At 47.7% G+C, this 18,682-nt stretch overlaps 1 protein-coding gene across 7 annotated transcripts in view; it reads left to right on the forward strand.

Annotated features, from left to right (window-relative positions):
• MYO19 (myosin XIX) overlaps positions 1-18,682 on the forward strand; it is a 35,503-nt gene that overhangs the window by 9,337 nt on the left and 7,484 nt on the right. For all 7 annotated transcript variants that reach the window (XM_061604804.1, XM_061604807.1, XM_061604803.1 and 4 more), the window contains exons 2-20: positions 40-180; positions 540-684; positions 1,266-1,414; positions 1,677-1,790; positions 3,258-3,390; positions 3,925-3,994; positions 5,307-5,409; positions 6,348-6,444; positions 6,984-7,060; positions 8,299-8,389; positions 8,756-8,927; positions 9,893-9,966; positions 11,008-11,129; positions 11,267-11,380; positions 12,228-12,404; positions 12,782-12,934; positions 15,182-15,289; positions 16,096-16,166; positions 17,673-17,782. In XM_061604804.1, the coding sequence (XP_061460788.1) occupies positions 121-180; positions 540-684; positions 1,266-1,414; positions 1,677-1,790; positions 3,258-3,390; positions 3,925-3,994; positions 5,307-5,409; positions 6,348-6,444; positions 6,984-7,060; positions 8,299-8,389; positions 8,756-8,927; positions 9,893-9,966; positions 11,008-11,129; positions 11,267-11,380; positions 12,228-12,404; positions 12,782-12,934; positions 15,182-15,289; positions 16,096-16,166; positions 17,673-17,782 (2,140 nt within the window). In that variant the 5' untranslated portion in view covers positions 40-120. The remainder of the gene's footprint in view (positions 1-39; positions 181-539; positions 685-1,265; positions 1,415-1,676; positions 1,791-3,257; positions 3,391-3,924; positions 3,995-5,306; positions 5,410-6,347; positions 6,445-6,983; positions 7,061-8,298; positions 8,390-8,755; positions 8,928-9,892; positions 9,967-11,007; positions 11,130-11,266; positions 11,381-12,227; positions 12,405-12,781; positions 12,935-15,181; positions 15,290-16,095; positions 16,167-17,672; positions 17,783-18,682) is intronic.

The raw sequence follows: 18,682 nt of genomic DNA on the forward strand, positions 1-18,682 counted from the left end.
AGCTACTGGAAATTTAATACATGTCTTCATTCTGTTCAGAACTCCCAGTTTATCCTCCCCGAGATTTTCTGCAACGAGAGGCTGCCACCATTGACATTCCATCCAGCTGGTCAACCTTGAATGCATTTGCCCGCACTGGCTTCGAAGTCCCTGAAAATGAGGAGGGAAATACCTGAGCAGGTAATGTCAGGAAGAACTCAAGGGGCAATATGGAATGTCCTCTGGTAATGCCAGCGAGCTTGCTGTGTGTTAGAAACCCGGGAAGTGGCCTTATACTGAGTCATTTAGCTCAGTACTGTCTACACTGACTGGCAGTTGGCCTTCAAGGTTTTCAAATGGGGGCTGTCTTGTCAGCTGTGCCTGGAGGTGCCGAGGGTGAACCTGGGACCATCCAACTGGCAGGGGCTCCCCTGGGTTTCAGACAAGAATCTTTCCTAGCCATACCTGCTGGGAACTTATTCCGCAGCAGCTTCCTAAATGGTAAAAGCAGCATCCTAGTATTTTGGTCACTTAGTGGTATCTCATCTCTCTACCTCCAGGCAAATGGAATGAAGAGCCATCTGGCCATCGGCCACGATGGCGAGAATTGCTTTGGGGAGGATGTTAAATCCTTCTTGAGTGACGAACAGCACCTCCATCGCCTTGACGATCTTACCAAAGTGAATCCTGTAACCACCACAACTGGTAGGGTCTTCGAAAGAACTCGCTGTGCGTTTACATGTCACCAAAAGGGTGGGGTGACGAACCTGCGGCCCTCAATCTGTTTTCATGTGGCCCTTGGTATCGTCTGGCCTTCCAGACACTGTGGACTTACTCTTCCTCTCCAGCTCCTCCTGACCTGGTTTCTGTTCCTTGGTCACATCCTTTATTAGTATCCTATATACGAGTGAACTCAGCCTTCCTAATGTGATTCTTACCCTTATTAATGATCGTTAAAATAATTTATATATTGCTTTTCATTTCAAGAACCCACCTAAACCCTCTACCTCTCGGCTCTTGGGATTGGGGCTGTGCTAAAAAGGCCCTGGTCCACCACCTGCCTGTCCTACCAGGGGTTGTGAACCTGGGGCCCTCCAGATCGTGCTGGACTACAAGTCCCATCAGCCCCAACCGTTGCCCAAGGTGACTGAGCCTGCTAGGAGTTGTAGTCCGTCATTAGGAGGGCCACAGGCTCCCCACTCCTGCCCTGTATTAAATAAGGGCATTTGAAGTGGGAAGGGGTTTGTTTCTTGCCAAACGTTGACTCAGCGTCCTACTTTCCTCAGTCCTGAAGTGCCTCCAAGCGAGATATGCTGTGGACATATTTTATACCAACGCTGGAAGCAGCCTGGTGGCCGTCAACCCCTTTCAACCGATCCCATCTCTCTACTCGCTGGAGCTGATGAGAGAATACCACACTGCCCCCCGCCTTCAGGTGAGCCAGGGAGAGAGAGAGACAGCAAGTCATCCCCTCCTGATCGTGCAAATGTCCAATTAGACCTTTTCAGAGAGGTGCATGAAAAAATATCTTGATTAGTTGTTGGGCTTAGAAGAAAAGAAATGAAAAGCAGCCTCAAAGGCTGCACTTGTGGAAAGGAAGGTATAATGAGGTGGGAGGGCCAGATCTCTATCTCTGTCTCCCCCCTCCCTGACCCATGTTTCTTTTCCAAAAACACTCTTGTGCTCTCCCTCTTTAGGAACTAAAACCTCACGTTTTCGTGGTGGCAGAGGAAGCGTATAGAAACCTCCAAAGCCAGATCCCACCAGTAAACCAGTCCATCATTGTCAGCGGTGAAAGCGGTGCTGGAAAGGTAAGGGAAGGACTTCCTTAAAACACCTTTCTGGGTTTGGCTGCCTGTGTGCTCCTGCCTGGATGAAGGCCGCAGCACTGGATGGTGACTCGCATTTTGTGAACGGCATACAGATCTTTTTTTGTTTTGCATCACCTCAAAGCACAATGCTTTCTTTCAGATCTCTTCAAAGTTCTTTGCATGTGGAAAGGTAGCAAATTTGAGATAACGGTGTAATGTAGCCTTTTCCCTGGTGTATTAGTTTGCTACATGTAGGGAGCTTTGTACATGCCTGTTTTTGAGCGTTCACCTTTGGCTCTGATAATAGGCTGCAGTTTTCTGTTGAGTCCGGACTCAGGAAACCGTGGCTTGTTCTAATCAGGGGTGAGGAACCTTTTTCAAACCAAGGACTACATTCCCTGCTGGGCACATTTCTGGGGGGCCACATGCCAGTGGTGGGTGGGGCCAGAGGCAAATCTTGGAAGGAGTAGTGAATGTAAATGCTGTCTTTGTACAGCAAGCTAGTTTCTACACAGACTCGCACACCCCTCTCTGTTGGTTTATTCCATTCCTTTGATAGATTGTTTCCTGTGAAATCACTTTGAGATATTTCATAATTAAAAACAATATAAATGATGTGTATCTCTATCCTCCATCCAGGCAAGGAAGAGTTGAAGGACACACTCAGGCCAGGCAAAAATGCTCAAGGAGGGCCAGTAGGGGGTGTGGCCTGAGGAGAAGGGGTGTGGCCTAGGGGAGATTCCAGAGGGCCAGCCGGAGAGGCTGTGAGGGATGATTTTAACCCCTGGGCCTAAGGTTCCCTACCCTTCCTCTAACCAAGGGTAATTAACAAAGCAGAGTCAAATTGTGCTTCCTACAATGGTTTGTGAACCAGGGAAACCATGGTTTATTCAAAACCAAAAGTGGAAGCTTTCAGTCTCCCCGCTCTTTCTCTGTGGTGATGTTCCATCTCTGGAATGCCCTCCTCTCACAGGTATGGCCGGTGCTGCCATTGATGACCTTTCAGCACCAGGCTAAGAACTTACTTACCTGCTCAGGCGTTTTAAGGTGTTGTAAGGTGATTATTGTTTGGCTTGCTTTTTAGCCGCTTTATTTGTTTGGTGTATTTTAGCATGTGTTGGGTTTGATTATGATTTGGTTGGCGGTTACTTTTTTCTGTACCCTGTCCTGGGGTCTGTATGATGAGCAGGTTCTAATTATCTTTAACAACATGATAAATGGGAAGGAGAGGGAAAGGTGGAGTGTACAATCCCAAGACTTGCCATGGTGCATTGGCTGTGGCCTGTTGGCACCTGTTCACACGTCCAGCTGCAAGTCCTGTGCACATGTGAAAGGTCCACAAAGCAAACTTTGCATTGGTGATCTTGTTGAAGCAGGTCTCTCTCTTTTCCGCCCCGTGAACACCTTTCTGATTCAGTACATCTGGCAAAAGCAGCCAACAGCTCATAGTTGTGTCTCTCTTTTCAGACGTGGACATCTCGTTGCCTGATGAAATTTTACGCCACAGTCGCCACATCATCTACCGTCCCAAAAGGCAGTGTGACAGTGGAAAGGATAGAGAAGAGAGTACTGGACTCCAATCCAGTGATGGAAGCTTTTGGTAAAAATTGCTTTTAAATAAACGTAGTCCAGCTCATGTAGTAGCTCGGATCAAACTACATCGAAGCCGTGGATTGAGTCAGCCATGGTTTGGGTTCTGTGGACAAGTGGCAAACCATAGCTTTAGAGCTGCCTGCATTTGGAGTCAAATTTGAAAGGTGCCAAATAGAAGCTGGCTTGTCAAGGAACAATCAAGTGTGCACTTCAAGGCTCCTCGTTGTTCATTTGAAGCCATGCCTTTACCTGTCCCACACCTGATGTCATATATGATATCAGTTGTGGGGCAGGTGGGTGTGGTTTGAGAAAACAGCTTTGCAGGCCAAATCAGGACTCTTGCCGGGCCTAATCTGGTCCCCAGGCGGACGTTCCCCAGGTTTGTGTTATAGTATTCTCTCCATTCTCTCCAGATGGATGATAAACGGTGAGTTTGCCTATCTACTGCATTACCTTCCTAAGGGGGAGAATTGCATTGATTTGTGGTGGTTGTTTTTCTTCCTTGATAATTCATTTCTGTCTTGTCTTATTTCCCATACAGGAAATGCCTGTACTCTGCGGAACAGCAACAGCAGCCGTTTTGGAAAATACATCCAGCTTCAGTTAAACAGGTATTCATTTAAATCTCCCCCACACATCCACAACTATATTATGCTGAAGCTGACAACATCCATTTGTCAGCACTGGATTTAGAGGGCACCTAAGTCTATGCAAAGATATTGTTGCTGTGCGAACATGTGCGGAACTTGGTGTGTATCCTTGGGCTATCCTCCATTTCCCAAGTTCAGTTGTGAGTGCCGGTTGTTATGTCGCCAAAACAGTACCATCATTGGGGGTAGGGGAGTTCCAAAGTAAAGGAAAAACCTAACAGGGAAGATTTCCCCCTCCCAATGCAGCTGAAACAAAACTGCACGAGTGCACACAGCACTATTCAGCAACATTTGGAGGGCTGCAGGTTCCCCACCCCTGCCCTAGTCTAACCCACCCTTTCCCACCAGTGAGTTGGACTCCAATTCACAATAGTCATGGAAGCTGCAAGGTGGAGTCCAGCAATCTCTGGAGGGCACCCAGTTGGGGAAGGCTGCCATCTTACGAACTTTTAATTGGCGGTATTGACAGACGACTGTCTCAAAGAATTGTCCCCCTCAGCGCCCCAAGGGGGGTTCTTTGCTTCGAGAACAGTCCCAACGTCTTTGGGTGTCTGCTTCCCAGGCAAATCCTCCCTCCTTCAGGATTAATATCCCGGTAGTACTGCCACCATTCCTCTTCCTGGTTTCTTCCTCTGAGAGAGGGGATCTCAGAGACCTATGTGAGTTCCAAGGGTATTAACCCACATTAATCAACAGTAATCAGTAGCTACACGAGATAATTGGCATAACAAAGGTGAGAGGTTCAATACAGACAAAAGAAAATAACCAAGAGCTTGAGCAGCCTGGTCCACAAACGGCTTTTTCCTTTCTGTAAAGCTTCAGGCGAGTCAAGTAGATGGAAACAGGGAACAACAACTGAAGGAATATCCTTCATGTTTTATGGAGTTTACCGGTCAACAGGGAGGGGGGGAGGCAAATAGCCATATTCCGTCCCTGCCATGATGCACTCCTTTGAAGCCTTTGAAGATAAGGGGGCTAGACAGCCTCACCCAGGGGTCCTGATCTACAACACCCCCTCTTCCTGACTTTTGATCTCAGGAAGCCGATAAGGGATAACAGCTAAGGTTCAGTTGCATCTTCTTGCAAGGTTGCAAATTGTCTGTCTGACACTGAGCCGCGGATCTCCCCCAGTAGGGTGTCCCAGGGAACCACAGGCTCCCAGAATTCTCTCTGGTTGACCCATTTCAACTTGACCAAAGTTAGCTATTCTAGACAGTCTGGATATCAATATTTATGAATATAATGAAAAATCCTTTCTTTACATTTCCTCCAGATCTCAGCATCTAACTAGTGCCTCTATTCAGACATTCCTGCTGGAGAAAACAAGAGTTGCCTATCAAGCCCCGCATGAAAGGAACTTCCATATTTTCTATCAGGTTAGGGACAGCTGTGTGTTTTCATTCTGATTATTACGAAAGCATGACTTTTCCTCATGTAGGGATTGCATAGTAAATATCCAGCAAAGAGGAATTTTGGTGGCATTCAATGGAGGTGTGTGCTGTTACAGTAACGTTATTTTTAGAAGAAAAAATAAGTTAACAGCAAGGTCCGCACAACAGCTTTTCAGTGAAACGTAACAGACAATTGACAAATAGTGGTGTTACTGGGCTGTATGTTTCTTACATGCCTATCCTGCCTTTCTTCTGTCACGGAACCTAAGGTAGCATACATATGGTTTCCAAGTGATCTCCCATCCAGGCATTGACCAGATCCAGACTTGCTTAGTTTCAGCAAGGTGGTATCCTCATGTGCCTTCAAGCAATACTCAGATTTTTGCTGTTTTAAAAAAACAAACTTCACATCAGCTCAGTTCAGACATAACTAAAGAAGCTTTAACTGTGATTTTGTACTGGGTCTCAACTGACAAACCATACTTTGTGATTGGTCATTGGAATTGGAAATCATGGTTTAAAGTAGACCGTTAGCCATGGTTTGTGCTACTTATGGCTTGGGGGGATATGCAAATTAGCAAATATTGATATATTGCTCTAAATCCATGGGGTTGTATCCAGCTAACTTTTATCCAGAGTAGACCCATTGAAATTAATGGCCACGACTGACTCAGGGCCATTAATTTCAATAGGTTTGCTCCGAGTACAGATTAGTTGAATACAACCAAAGGTTTGTTTGTATGCTTTAGAAGCCATGGTTTGAGCTCTTAACCATGGTTGCCACAAACCATAGTTTCAGCAAAATATAGTGTGCCATTGCTTTTCCATTTAATCTAAAAGGGTGTGTGTGTAGTGTTTGTAGGTTGGGATAGTGTTTTTTGCTTTAAGGAGAATAGGCTAAATTGTTTTCTCTTGCTTTCCAGATTGCAAAAGGTGCCAGTCAAGAAGAGCAGCTGGAATGGGATCTCCCCAAAGGGGCGAACTTCCTCTGGCTGCCAAATCCTGAAAAGACTCTAGAAGGTGTTGCTTTGGAACCAGATGTTGAAAAGGGGCCCTGAGCTGCTTTAGGGAAGGGGTGGCGGAGTTTAAGAATAAGTTTATATAAAAGTCAGCTCTCTTCCTCTGGAGGTATTTAAAGAATTAGCACTATTTCCATACTGCAAGGATGGGGAACCTCAGGTGTAGGGGCTACATGCAGCCCTTGAGTCCTCTCTGTCTGGTCCTTGGGACTCTGTCCAGGCCACACACCCTCCCCAGCCACACCCTCCTGGCGTGTTTTTGCCTGGCTGGAATCTGAGCTCTGATCATGCCTCTCGCTTGTGTGGACAGAGGAGAGAGAGAGGTGGGTGAGTGTGTGCAGAAACTAGTCTACCTCACAAAGGTAAAGTTTGCATTTTGCCTCTGGCCCCACCCAGCGCTGGTATGTGGCTTGGTTAGGCCTTGGAAACCGTGGTTAGGCATTGTGTCTGAACCACCTTTTCTTCCCAATAGGGGTGGCTATTCTGAGAGCGGTAGAAAATCTCCTAGGCTTAACTCAAGCGTCTCTTTCTTTCCCCCAGAGGACTCCTTTGAGGTGACACGAGAGGCAATGTCTCATCTGGGCATCGATTGCTCCACTCAGCATAACGTTTTCAAGGTTGGTTGAAACGTGGATCGATAACACTTGGGTTCTCTTTAATACAAGATTCAAAACTGGAGGACCATGAACATGCGTGGTTGTGATGGATGCCTTTTTGTCAGTGGCACAAAGAGGATAGAACTCTCATCTAGGAGTGGTTTGCTTTGCTCTTCTGTAGCTTATCTTATGTGGCCTGTTTTCATGTGGGTGGAGGGGGGAGCGGAGTAGGGACAGAGCTATGGAAGGAGGAAGCTGCCTGCAAGTGATCAGGTAAGATCTCTAACAAGAGTGACCTGTACCCTCCAGAAGGAAAGTGGGGGAGGAGAAGTGGATGACAGAGGGAGAAAAGGGGTGACCTTGTCCACTGATCTGGCCCTGCCTCCCACCAGCCTGTGACCCCCAACAGGTTGTACCTTAGGGAATGTGACCCTAAGCAAAAAAGGAAAGGTTCCCCTCCCATGCTGTGTACTGATAGCAGGCTCCTTTTACAAATGTGGATCCTTTTGTAGCCAAACAGCACCACCCTGCCTAAGTAGAAAGCATTGACAGGCTCAGGAGAAGCCCAGAGTTCTAAGACGGCAAAGAAAGCTAAGACGGCAAAGAACCAAACCTGAACCATGACGACTATGTAGATCATTTGCCACGTTTTTATACACCACTTTTCCACCCCACCCATGATCTTTGAAGCAATAATCGTCTTTGAACTGTGTGGGAACTCCCAGAGAAGGTCCTCCATTGCAGATTGTAGAAAGAATAATTGGGAACATTCCTATTAGTTTTTATGCTTCTGATCTATTTCTGCTGTTTGATTATTGTGTTTGTGTTTTTATTCATTGTTTTAAATGTATATATTATGGATTACAAATGTTGCGGGATGCCTTGCAAATCCACTGGATCACAAGCTGGCTTATTTTATTTATTTATTAAATTTATATCGTGCCCTTCCTCCCAGTAGGCTGCTAGGGCAGGTAGAAATGTTTTAATAACGTCCACCTGCAGGTGTTGGACAGGTGTGCTGCCCTGATGTTAGAAACTTTGTTTCTTTGAACGCACACTGCTCATAGTCTGGGTAAATTTAAAAATAAAAAAACTTCCTAAATGTCTCCAGTCCGCTTAAAGCCTTGGGAAGGAAATATTGGTGACTTCCTGTCTGGTTCCTCCAGGGATGTTTAGAATGCTGGCTCCTAGCCAATCTGAAGCATCCCTGTGTTCCTGAAGCGTTCCCCCATCCTGAAGTATCTTGTCTCTGTCTGCAGATATTAGCAGGGCTTCTCCACTTGGGAAACATCCAGTTTTCTGAGCCTGAGGATGAGTCGCAGCCTTGTGAGCTTGAAGGCTGCAGCAGAGGTGAGCGACCAAAATCCCTCCTCTCCCCTCCCCAACCAATTTGGTTTTATTATTTATTATATGTTTAGACCATCCTTCAACCAAAGTTCCCAGGGCAGTATTACAAGAATTGCACACTTCCTTGTTCCTAAACTTCCAGACTGTATTTTAGTGAGAACTAGTGAGCGTGCAGTTAGTGAGAGAGAAAATCTTGGTTTGGCGTAGTGTTGTGTGCAAACCCAAACTCGTGGGTTGTCTTAAAACCATGAGCGGTAAGCCAAGAACAAACCATGGCTACAGCTTGTGGTTTAACGGGGGCAATGTTAGGCAGGCACCTAAACTGACTAAAGAGACAGCAGTTTAAAAAACAAAAACTTTCCAAACCAGGTTTTGCAATGACAGCTTCCAGATTGTTAAAGGTGCCTGTAGAAGAGCTGTCGGAAACACTCAGGATCCGGACGATAAGAGCCGGGAAACAACAGCAGGTATTCAAGAAGGTCTGTCCCAAGACAGAATGCGGGACTAGGAGAGACTGTCTTGCCAAAGTTGTCTACGCCAGGTGAGTGCTTTGACCCTCTTCTTGGGAGCTGTGTCTGTCTCCTTCTCTTTCAGAACCCTCATTCTGTCCTTGTAACATCCCTGTCTGGTAGCTTAGCCTGGAGGGGAGGGCATGCTTTTCATGGCCAGTCAGGATTTGAATCCATGGCTTCCATGTTCTAAGCCCAACACTTTATCCACAATGTTATGCTGGTGTCCAGATGGTTTTAACTGTGAGACAATAAACATGGTTTTATTTGCTTGATACAGGGGTGGGGAACCCCAGGCCCGGGGGGGGGGGAGGACCATATCTCTTCCCCAGCCCTCTCTGTCTGACCCTCAGGACTCTCTCTGGGCCACACCACCTCCCAGCTCTGTTTCACACCCTCCTTGAATAATTTGCCTGGCTGGAATGTGCACAAAGGCATATTTTGTATTTGCGCCAGCCTCCTTTTCGTCTCTGGCGCTGCCTACCACGGGCATGTGGTTCCTATGTGGGAGAGCAGTCCTGAGGCTAGAAAACATTCCCCACCCCTCAGCTAGAGTGAGCCACAGTTTCCTGTGTTTGGACTCGACAGGAAACTGCTGTGTGTTCTTGAAACCCAATGTCCCATCAGCCCTAGCCGACATGGCCAGCAATCAGGAATGATGGGAGTTGTTGTCTAGCAAACAGATGCAAGGCCACAGGTTCCCCCTCCAGGTTTCAGTGCTGGCTTGAGTCTCGTTTTGGGACTCCCCAAGTTAATCTGCACAAGTTCTGTCCACTCTTGCAGAGAGAGAGAGAGAGAGAGAGGGTCGGTCGGTCGGTCAGTCATTATTTCACTTGTCCCAAGTCGCAATCTCAATACTGAAAATACATTTTGTGGGAAAGGAGGTTAGCCCTGTACATGTCAAACCCCCTTCGGCTCCTGCGTGTCTGCCTCCCTTTTGTAGCAGTGTCACATCTCTCCAGCTGATTGGGTTGGCACCATTCTGTTTTTCTTACAGGGTGTTTGACTGGCTGGTGGCCGTCATCAACGGAAGCATCTATGCAGATCCTTCTGTGTGGAGCAACTTCATAGGTAGCGTTTCCTTCTGGGGTGTGGGTATTGACAGGGCTAATTGCACATATGTTTTAATTTAATTCATATCCTTCCCTTCCTCTCAAAGAAGCCCTGGGCAGCAAACGGCGGGGGAAATGTGCCCTTCTTTTGCAAATATAGATAGATGGCATCTGCACTCAGAAAGTCCAAATTTTCTGCTTTTAAAAAACAGAATTCTGCAACCAAATCATGCAAACTCTTTTGCATGTATTTTCTTTCTTACTATCTTTCTAGGTTGGTCACATGAATTTCACATGGAGACCACTACAACTCTGCTTGCAGAGGAGGAGTGATAATCTGGGGTCAGCAACCTTTTTTGGCTCAATGGGCACATTTTGAGAAAGTGTCATGGGTCCCAGTAACAAAATGGCCACTGGGGGGGGGGGGCGGCATGGCACAACACAAAATGGCTGCCACATCTCAAAGCACAGAACGAGAGACAGGACCACAAAATGATGCCCTCCCCCTCATCAATGGGGGGGGGGAAGGCACCTATACCAGCCATGGCCATGCTCTTTGCACTTCTGTATCCAGAAAGGATGGGAAGGTGGGTGTCCAATCCTGGCATCCAGTGAGATGTGGGCATATTTAAGGGGGGTGTTCAATGTAGGCGAGGCCGTAGGGGAAAGTCTGTAGCGTAGTGGTAGAGCATCTGCATGCAGAAGGTCTCGGGGTCAATCCCTGGCATCCCCAGGTAGGGCTGGGAGAGACTTCTGCCTGAAACCCTGGAGAGCTGCTGCCAGTCTGTGTAGACAATACTGAGCTAGATGGACCAATGGTCCGGCTCAGTATAAGGCAGCTTTCTCTGTTCCAGTGCAAACGGACTGAGCAGGCAGAGCACACCATCTCTCGTCCCTCGTGGAGCTTTGAGGGGATATCTACTGACACCTTTCACGGGCGCCTTAGGAGGTGGGGCTGCACTGACAATCCTAGAGCTACAGGATGGAAGCGTTGGGGTGACTGACGCATCCAAGGCTGTCGGATCAACTGTCTTGCCCCTCTCCTTCCTGCCACTTTCAGGTCTGTTGGATGTTTACGGCTTTGAATCTTTTCCGGACAACCACCTGGAGCAGCTGTGCATCAACTATGCCAATGAGAAACTACAACAGCATTTTGTGGGCCATTTCCTTAAAGCACAGCAGGTGACGCCCTTCCTATGATCCTCCCCTTAGGCCGTGCTGCAACAATCAGATCCAGCTTTTTTGGGGGGGGCTCTGTGGAACATGCTGTGAGCGGACCCTCTTCCCCCTCCCTCACCATCCTGTTTCTGTTTTCCCAGGAAGAATATGCCACAGAAGGTCTGGAATGGTCTTTCATAAACTACGAAGATAATCTGTGCTGCCTGGATGTGATCGAAGGCAGTCCTGTCAGCATCTTCTCTTTGCTGAATGAGGTGGGTCCACAGCTTCCAGTTTCCACAGTTAGTTTGGCCTAATTTTGAAACCACTGGTCATTCTTGGCTTTATGCTCAGAGCCCTGATATCCATGGATAAGCATGTCTGGTATGTGATTGGCCAGGAGACCATGTGGTGTAGTGGTTAGAGTGCTGGACTAAGAATAGGGAGACCTGGGCCACTTCCGCACCATACATTTAAAGCCATATTAAACCACTTCAACAGTCGTGGCTCCCCCCAAAGAACTGAGTAAACTGTAGTTATTTTAAGAAGAGCTGTTAGACACACACACCCATTCCCCTCATAGAGCTATAGTTCCCTGAGAAGAGGGATTGATTGCTAAGCTGCTCTGGGAATTGTACTTCTGCAAAGAGGGGTCTCTTCTAACAACTCTCAGCACCCTTAACAAGCAACAGTTTTTAGGATTCTTTGGGGGAAGCCATGACTGTTTAAGTGGTATCATAGCACTCTCTTCTGTTCAGTCATACCCCATCTTTCCTCCAAGGAGCTCAAAGTGGCATCTACAGCTCTCCCCCCTCCATATTATCTTCACCACAACCATGTGAGGTAGGCTAGGCTGAGCATTGGCACTGGCCTGAGGTCACCCAGCGAGCTTCATGGCTGAGTGGGGATTTGAATCCTGGCCCCATAGCTCCTAGTCTGACACTCAGACTAGCGCTCAAGAGAGACGATGCTCTAGGCTTGTTTTAGCCGTCACGGCAAATGGTTATCCGTAAGCTCTGGCCAGTTAGCTTCCCCCCTCCCTCCTCCTGTTGGTCCTGAGCCTGCTACCCTCAGCTTCCCACTCTCCCCGTTCTCACTCTTTTTCTTTCTTTCCTGCCTCAGGAATGCCGCCTCAACAGGCCCTCCAACGCCGGCCAGCTTCAGTCCCGGATTGAGATTGCTTTGTCCGATCACCGCTGCATTGGCAGGGACCGCTTTAGTAAGAAGCCGAACTTCACTGTTTCCCATTACGCCGGAGACGTCCGCTATCAGGTGGAGGGCATGGTGGAAAAGAACAAGGTGCGCACAAAGCACTCTTTGTTTCTCACATCTCCTCCCGGCTCTCGCCTCCACTATGCTACCTTAAGTCAGGGGACGGTCGAAGGGAGGTCCGGGGTGGGGAGTGTCAGGGCCAGGGGCCAAATGCAGCCATTCAGGCCACGCCCCTCACTGGCCCTGCTTTGCAGCCCTCTTGAGTGCTTTTGCCTGGCTTGAATGGCCTCCTTGAACTCTGACCATGCCTTTTGCTTCCCTGGGTGGAGGATAGAGAGAGGGGGGTCTGTGTGTAGAAAGTAGGCTGTCACTCCACCCACTTTCCCCTCTGGCTCCACTATATGTTTGCCGCTAACCACAATTAATATTTACGATTGCATGTTTCTTGCCCCCCCCCAAAAAAGGACCCCGTTCCCCCAGAATTGGTCCTTCTGCTCCAGCTCTCCCAAGATTCCTTGCTTCAGAAATTATTTCCTGTGGAAAGCACGAGCCAAAAAACGAATGACGTCAAACCTCAGACGAAACCAGTGGTGGTTACAGTGGTCTCCAAATTTAAGGTTTGTCCCATTTTTATAGCTTTTTAAAACAGATTTAAAGCTAAGTACCAGGTGATGGCTGTTTTCCTTCCATGCTTCCCTGTACAACAGTGAGGACTAGAAGCTTGCATTTGTTAAACAGAATAAACCCTTAGATTCTCAGAACAAAAGGCCTTCTGGCAGCCTATACACAGAATGACTGTTCGTAATGTTAGATGAGTGGTTTCCAAAATGTCTAGCTGCAGGGAAGCAGTTTCCCATATGGGCTTGTTTCCCAAGGAACCTCTACCATGGAGATGTGAATTGCGGAGGATTCTGGGAAGTTTGCTAGACTGCATGCTCAGTCCACGCAGGATCAGGCTCACTGTTGCATGAAGGGGATATGTGAGTAGAATGCCCTTGACGCTCCCCATTTCAGGGAATCTGGAAGCTGCCTTACACTGAGAGAGACCCACTGATCCGTTTAGCTCTGTATTGTCTGCACTGACTGGCAGCGGCTCTCCAAAGTTTCAGACAAGGAGTCTCACCTGGAGATGCCACAGACTGAACTTGGGGCCTTCTGCATGCAAGGCAGGCGCTCTGCCACTGACCTGTGGCTGCCATGGCTGCAAGATGAGGGAGACGTGTCAGGAAAGGCCCTTCCCTTGGCCTGCATGGGACCAGCCATCATTTGGCAAGCAAGTCGCTCTTGGAACTTCCTCAGGCTGCAACCATTCCACCTGATTAGAGCAAGTCTGCGGGGCTCCTTCCATCAGCCTCACTGAGACCAGCTTCTTGTGGCTCCTCCCTTAACAGAACGGCCTCCATCGGGGACGACATCACCCGGCCATTATGTGGCAGCATGAAAGAGTCAGGACCAGATCTTTGCTTATTTTTCCTTTTGTATTGCGTCACAAGACATGATCCGCTTTGAGTGCATTGGCTGACAGGCAGTGTATGAATGCAGTAAAGAAAATTAAAATAAGTTTATCCAGCCTTACTGATCACCTCTGAGAAACCCAAATATCCTTCCCAGTGAGCGCTGCGGCTCTGCCGAACAGCATTTAAAACAATGAGGCCTGGCAGCTTTGGCCTTTTCAGAAACGGGAAGAATTGATGTGGAACAAAAGCCTGGTTGGCTCCTGACAGTCAGAAGAACATGTGGGGAGCGGCAACAAAATGTTGCAGTCTGGAGTATTTCCCTGTTTGAGGTTCTAGCTGCTCCATTCCATTCCCTCCTCCCCTTTTCCATTTCATTCCCCTCCCCCGACAGTCAGCATTCTGTGGCCACTGAGCATGCTCAGGGAACACACTGGGCTGCTTCAGGGGTTCCTCCCGTTAGGGCCCCTCCGCAAGATTTTCTGTACTTCCAGAAACCTCAGAATTTTCCCCAACCATGCTGATACTTCCCTCTTATAAACTGTTTCAGTTTCTTGGTTTTCCAGTCTTAAATTCAGTTTTCTACATTTTCCCATCCGTTTGCAATTTTTTAAAAAAAGAAAATCCTCATCAGCCTTTTAGTGTGAAGTTCTCCAGATATACACATTTTGTAGGCAATGTTGTCCAATATACAAATTTTTGCAAGGCGATTTCCCCTGATCTTTTGTATGTTATTTTCACTCATATCTGCATTGCAGGCGCACTTTACCTGCTATGTGAATTTTTGTGCACATGACTTAGTTGGAGAACTGCCTTGCAAAACTGAGAGAAGTGGACATTTCGAAGGATGGCTGTGTTTCGGTTTGTGTATTGTTTTGGAAAGTGTGACTAACTGTCTAAATACAAACTGAATCAAATTTCTCCCCTACTCTTGCCTGTCGTTTGGACCAGACGTTCCCAAACGGTGGCCCATGGGCTTCATTCAGGTGGTCCACAGTATGTCTCAGGATTTGTGGTTGGAGATGGAAGACGGCGCATCCATTGCACTGAATGTTCATATTGATTTTTAATTGTATTTTTATTTTTCCTCCTTTTATTTCTTGTATATATTTCATCATACTACAGTGTGAATCCTATGGAATACAATAAAATATATAAGAAATAAAACAAGCAATAAGAATACAACAAAAAAATCATACAGCATCTAGCACGGCGTGTTACAATTGCGACCGCAAGCAGAAAAATCCGTAAGTGGCCTGCCAAGACCCTCAAAGTTTTCAAGTGGTCTGTGGGGGGGAAACATTTTAGAACGACTGGCTTTGACTACATAGATATCACCACCCGCAGCCTGAAAACTGGAAATGAAGGGAAATTATTAATCCAACGCCCTTTCCTCTATTGGCCTCGTAGGGTTCACTGGAGAAGCTGATGGGGATCCTGCACAGCACCACTCCCCACTACGTCAGGTGCATCAAGCCCAACGCGGATTGCGCGGCAGCTCTTTTCCGAAAGGATGAGGTAACGCTTATTCCAAGCATTTTGAAACCAAGTGTCCACAGCCAGTCTTGAATAAGCTTGGTGCACAGGGGGTGGTGTCTGTGAGACATCGCTGTGGCTTGTGAAACTCAGTGGCTGCTGCAAACACCGTTGGCTATGTGAATTGGGTCTGTAAGAAGGGGAAATTAAAGGATCTTCCAAATAGTCTTGCACGTAATTTGACAGTCGGAGGCTTATCTAAAGATCGTGGAGTCTAAATACAGTTTTGGAGGCAGGTTGGCTTACCTAGGGAGGGGATGTTGTGAGGTTGGTACCCACAGTCGAGGAGGCCCTGTCACAGAGGAGGATCTCAGACTTCAGGCAGAGTGTAACAGGGTGAATGGGCATACCTATGGAAGCAAGTGGTCACAAGTTGCTAGTCCTCACAAAACGGGCTAGCCGCCTTACCCGTTTGTCATTTCAGTCATGTCCTTATAACAGCTGGGAAGGGAGGGGGGAAAGAACTCACTTTCCTCTATTTTGCAATGGTTTAGTTGCCTGGCAACAAGGCAAATGGATATTTATTATTACTGATATTTGGCAATTTATCAAATGCTTTCAAGTGCTCAAACCACTTCCCAAGCATTTATATTGTTGTAATCCTTACAAAAACCCTGCAAGGTAGGTCACCCTTGTTATCCTCCCCCACATCTATGGCTCCACGGCTAACACTGCCTAATGACTCATAGCAGATTTGAACTAGGGACTCATAGATCTGGCATTTTTTAGTCACTATGTAATAGGCACCAGCTCTTGACCGTGTCTTTTAAAACTGTTCTTTTTGGCAGGTTCTCGATCAGCTGGAGGCATGCGGCATTGTGGAAGCCGTCAACATCAGTGCCGCAGGATTTCCGATTAGGTAAGGCTGCCCAGAGTTGCATTTCTCCCTTCGTTTTTATACACACCTTTCTAGGTTGAGACCTATCCCAATCTGCGTCTGTGTTAGAATTGCTTAATATGTTTTTTTAATCATGTTTTTGACCCTTTTTTAAAGTTGTTTTTTTTTTAAATGGTTTTGGCGCTGTTTTGTTTTGCTGTATTTTAGGATCTGTTTTTATGATGTTTTAAAGTGTTTTTAGCGCTTTGTTTGCTGCCCTGGGCTCCTGCTGGGAGGAAGGGCGGGATACAAATTAAATAATAAATAAATAAATTTCCCAGACACTGCGATTTTCTCGTTTGTCTGGACTTCCTCCCCTTCCAACGGGATGGGGCATAGAGTATGATTGTGCCAATTCAGGCTGTTGCTGGGCAACAACCACACTGCCGCATTCCCCCACCATGCCAAAAAAACTCCCAGTGTTAGCATCTGAAGGTTTGTATCCTACACCTTTTTTCCTGTTGTGCTAGATTTCTACGTGCAGGGAGGGGGAGAGCTATTTCTTATTGGGAAGTATGTAAACACCCACACACATTTGATTCCCCCTTTCAGCAGTCAGTCAGCATTCAATGGCCACTGAGTATGCTCAGTCCTCCTCGGGCAGTTTTCATCTCTCCTCCCCCACCCGCCTTTTTTTTCGTGATTGTTCTTCTGCATGCCTTCAGATTCCTGTAGCTTTCCAATACCTCCCTGTGTGGGTGGTGTAGCTCTGTTCATGTAAGCATTGCCACTCACTGTCTGAATGTCAGAAATAGAAGGAATGATTTCCCTCCTGAGTTACTACAGGCCAGGCATTCTGACTGCTTAATTTGGAGTGGGTGGGTGCCTTTGGTTGTTTTGCTAAATGGTTTGAAGCCAGCCTCCATTGCCAACCATGACCATAGATTGGGGCTGGCCAACTTTTGGGGGGCACATTTGGAATTTGGGGGAAATGTTGTGGGCCCAGTCACAAGATGGCTGCTGTGGAGGGTGTGGCCTAACACAAAATGGTTGCCCCGGGGGGGGCGTAACACATAGCAGCTGCCGCAGCTGAAGGGGCAGAAAAACAGACAGGACCGCCAGATGGGACAAGCATGCCCCCTGCATCAGCTGCCCCATCAGTGTGGGGAAAGGCACCGCTGCCCTCATCCACAGAGAGGTCTTTGCACCTCTCCTCTGCTCGGAACAGATGGGATGTTTAAGGGGGCGTGTTCAGTGTAGGAGGGGTTGAGCCAGTGCAGACAGGAACTGAGCAGGAAGAGCAGTCAGTCTCTTGTTGATTTTTGAGGGGGTATTTACTGAGGCCTCTCACGAGTGCCATCTGAGGCACTGGCGGGTGCACTGGCGCGACCTCTGCTGTAGATAATCCAGCAAACCATCTGTAGATCCCCACGTACATCTTGTCTGCCTGGGCACTGGGGCTTGTGAACGTGTCGATGGTGTATTGGGCTCTGCTTGTTGAATCAACAATGCTTTGGACTGATTTTTCTTTCCCCCTTGACTGGGCAGGATCTCCTTCGGAAGCTTTGCGGAACGTTACAAAGTGCTTCGGAGATCACAAAGGCTGGACCCAAACACCACGCCTCGGGAGAACAGCTTTTCCCACGTTATGGGAAACGGTGCGTTTCTTTCACAGGGTCTCTTTCCTAAGTAACTTGGAATAAGCCTGAAATCCCCTGCTTTGTGAGTTGGAAAGCCATCTAAGCTTCTCTGTCAATCCCCCCCACCCTGAAATGTCTGTCTTCTCGCTTGGCCTGTCTGATAATATTTATGGGAGCCAGTTACACAAGAGCACCAGGCTGGCTGGTATTGAGGTATTTATGTGCAGCTCCTGTGAGTTGGAGTGAGGGTGGCAGATCGCCTCTCGTGGATGCCGATGCAACCATGTTCTCCCTCTGCTGGCAGAAGCAGTGTGCCTCTGCATGTTAGCTGCTGGGAATCGCAAGTGGGGAGAGGGTCTTGCGCTTGGGTCCTGCTTGTGGGCTTCCCATTGGGGCATCTGGTAGGGCACTGTGAGAACAGGATGCTGGACTAGATGGGGCCCCTTTTATTATTATTATTATTATTATTATTATTATTTATTGCATTTATATACCGTCCCATAGCTGAAGCTCTCTGGGCGGTTTACAACAATTAAAAACAAATACAGGAGGGCCCTGCTTCTCGGCGTTCTGTTAATACGGTGCCAGCGGGGCGATCAGCTGGAGGGGGGGCTGGAGCTCCCCGCACTCCAGCTGATTACGCCGGAGGAGGAGATCAGCTGTAGCGTGCAACAGCTGATCTTCTCTTCTGGCGCGATCAGACTCCCGCTCGATCTGATTGTTGCCCAAGGAGGGGAAGATCTAATCTCCTCCTCTGGTGAGATCAGAGGGTTAGGTTCCAGACCCCTGCGCTACAGCTGATCCACTTTTCGGCAGTTTTCACTTTCCGGCGGGGGTCTGGAACCTAACCTGCCATATGAGTGGGGCCCTACTGTATACAAATTTAAAAACACATTTTTAAAAATCAATTTAAAACGC

Source organism: Rhineura floridana, chromosome 21 (assembly GCF_030035675.1).
Source record: "Rhineura floridana isolate rRhiFlo1 chromosome 21, rRhiFlo1.hap2, whole genome shotgun sequence".
NCBI classification, from domain to species: domain Eukaryota; kingdom Metazoa; phylum Chordata; class Lepidosauria; order Squamata; family Rhineuridae; genus Rhineura; species Rhineura floridana.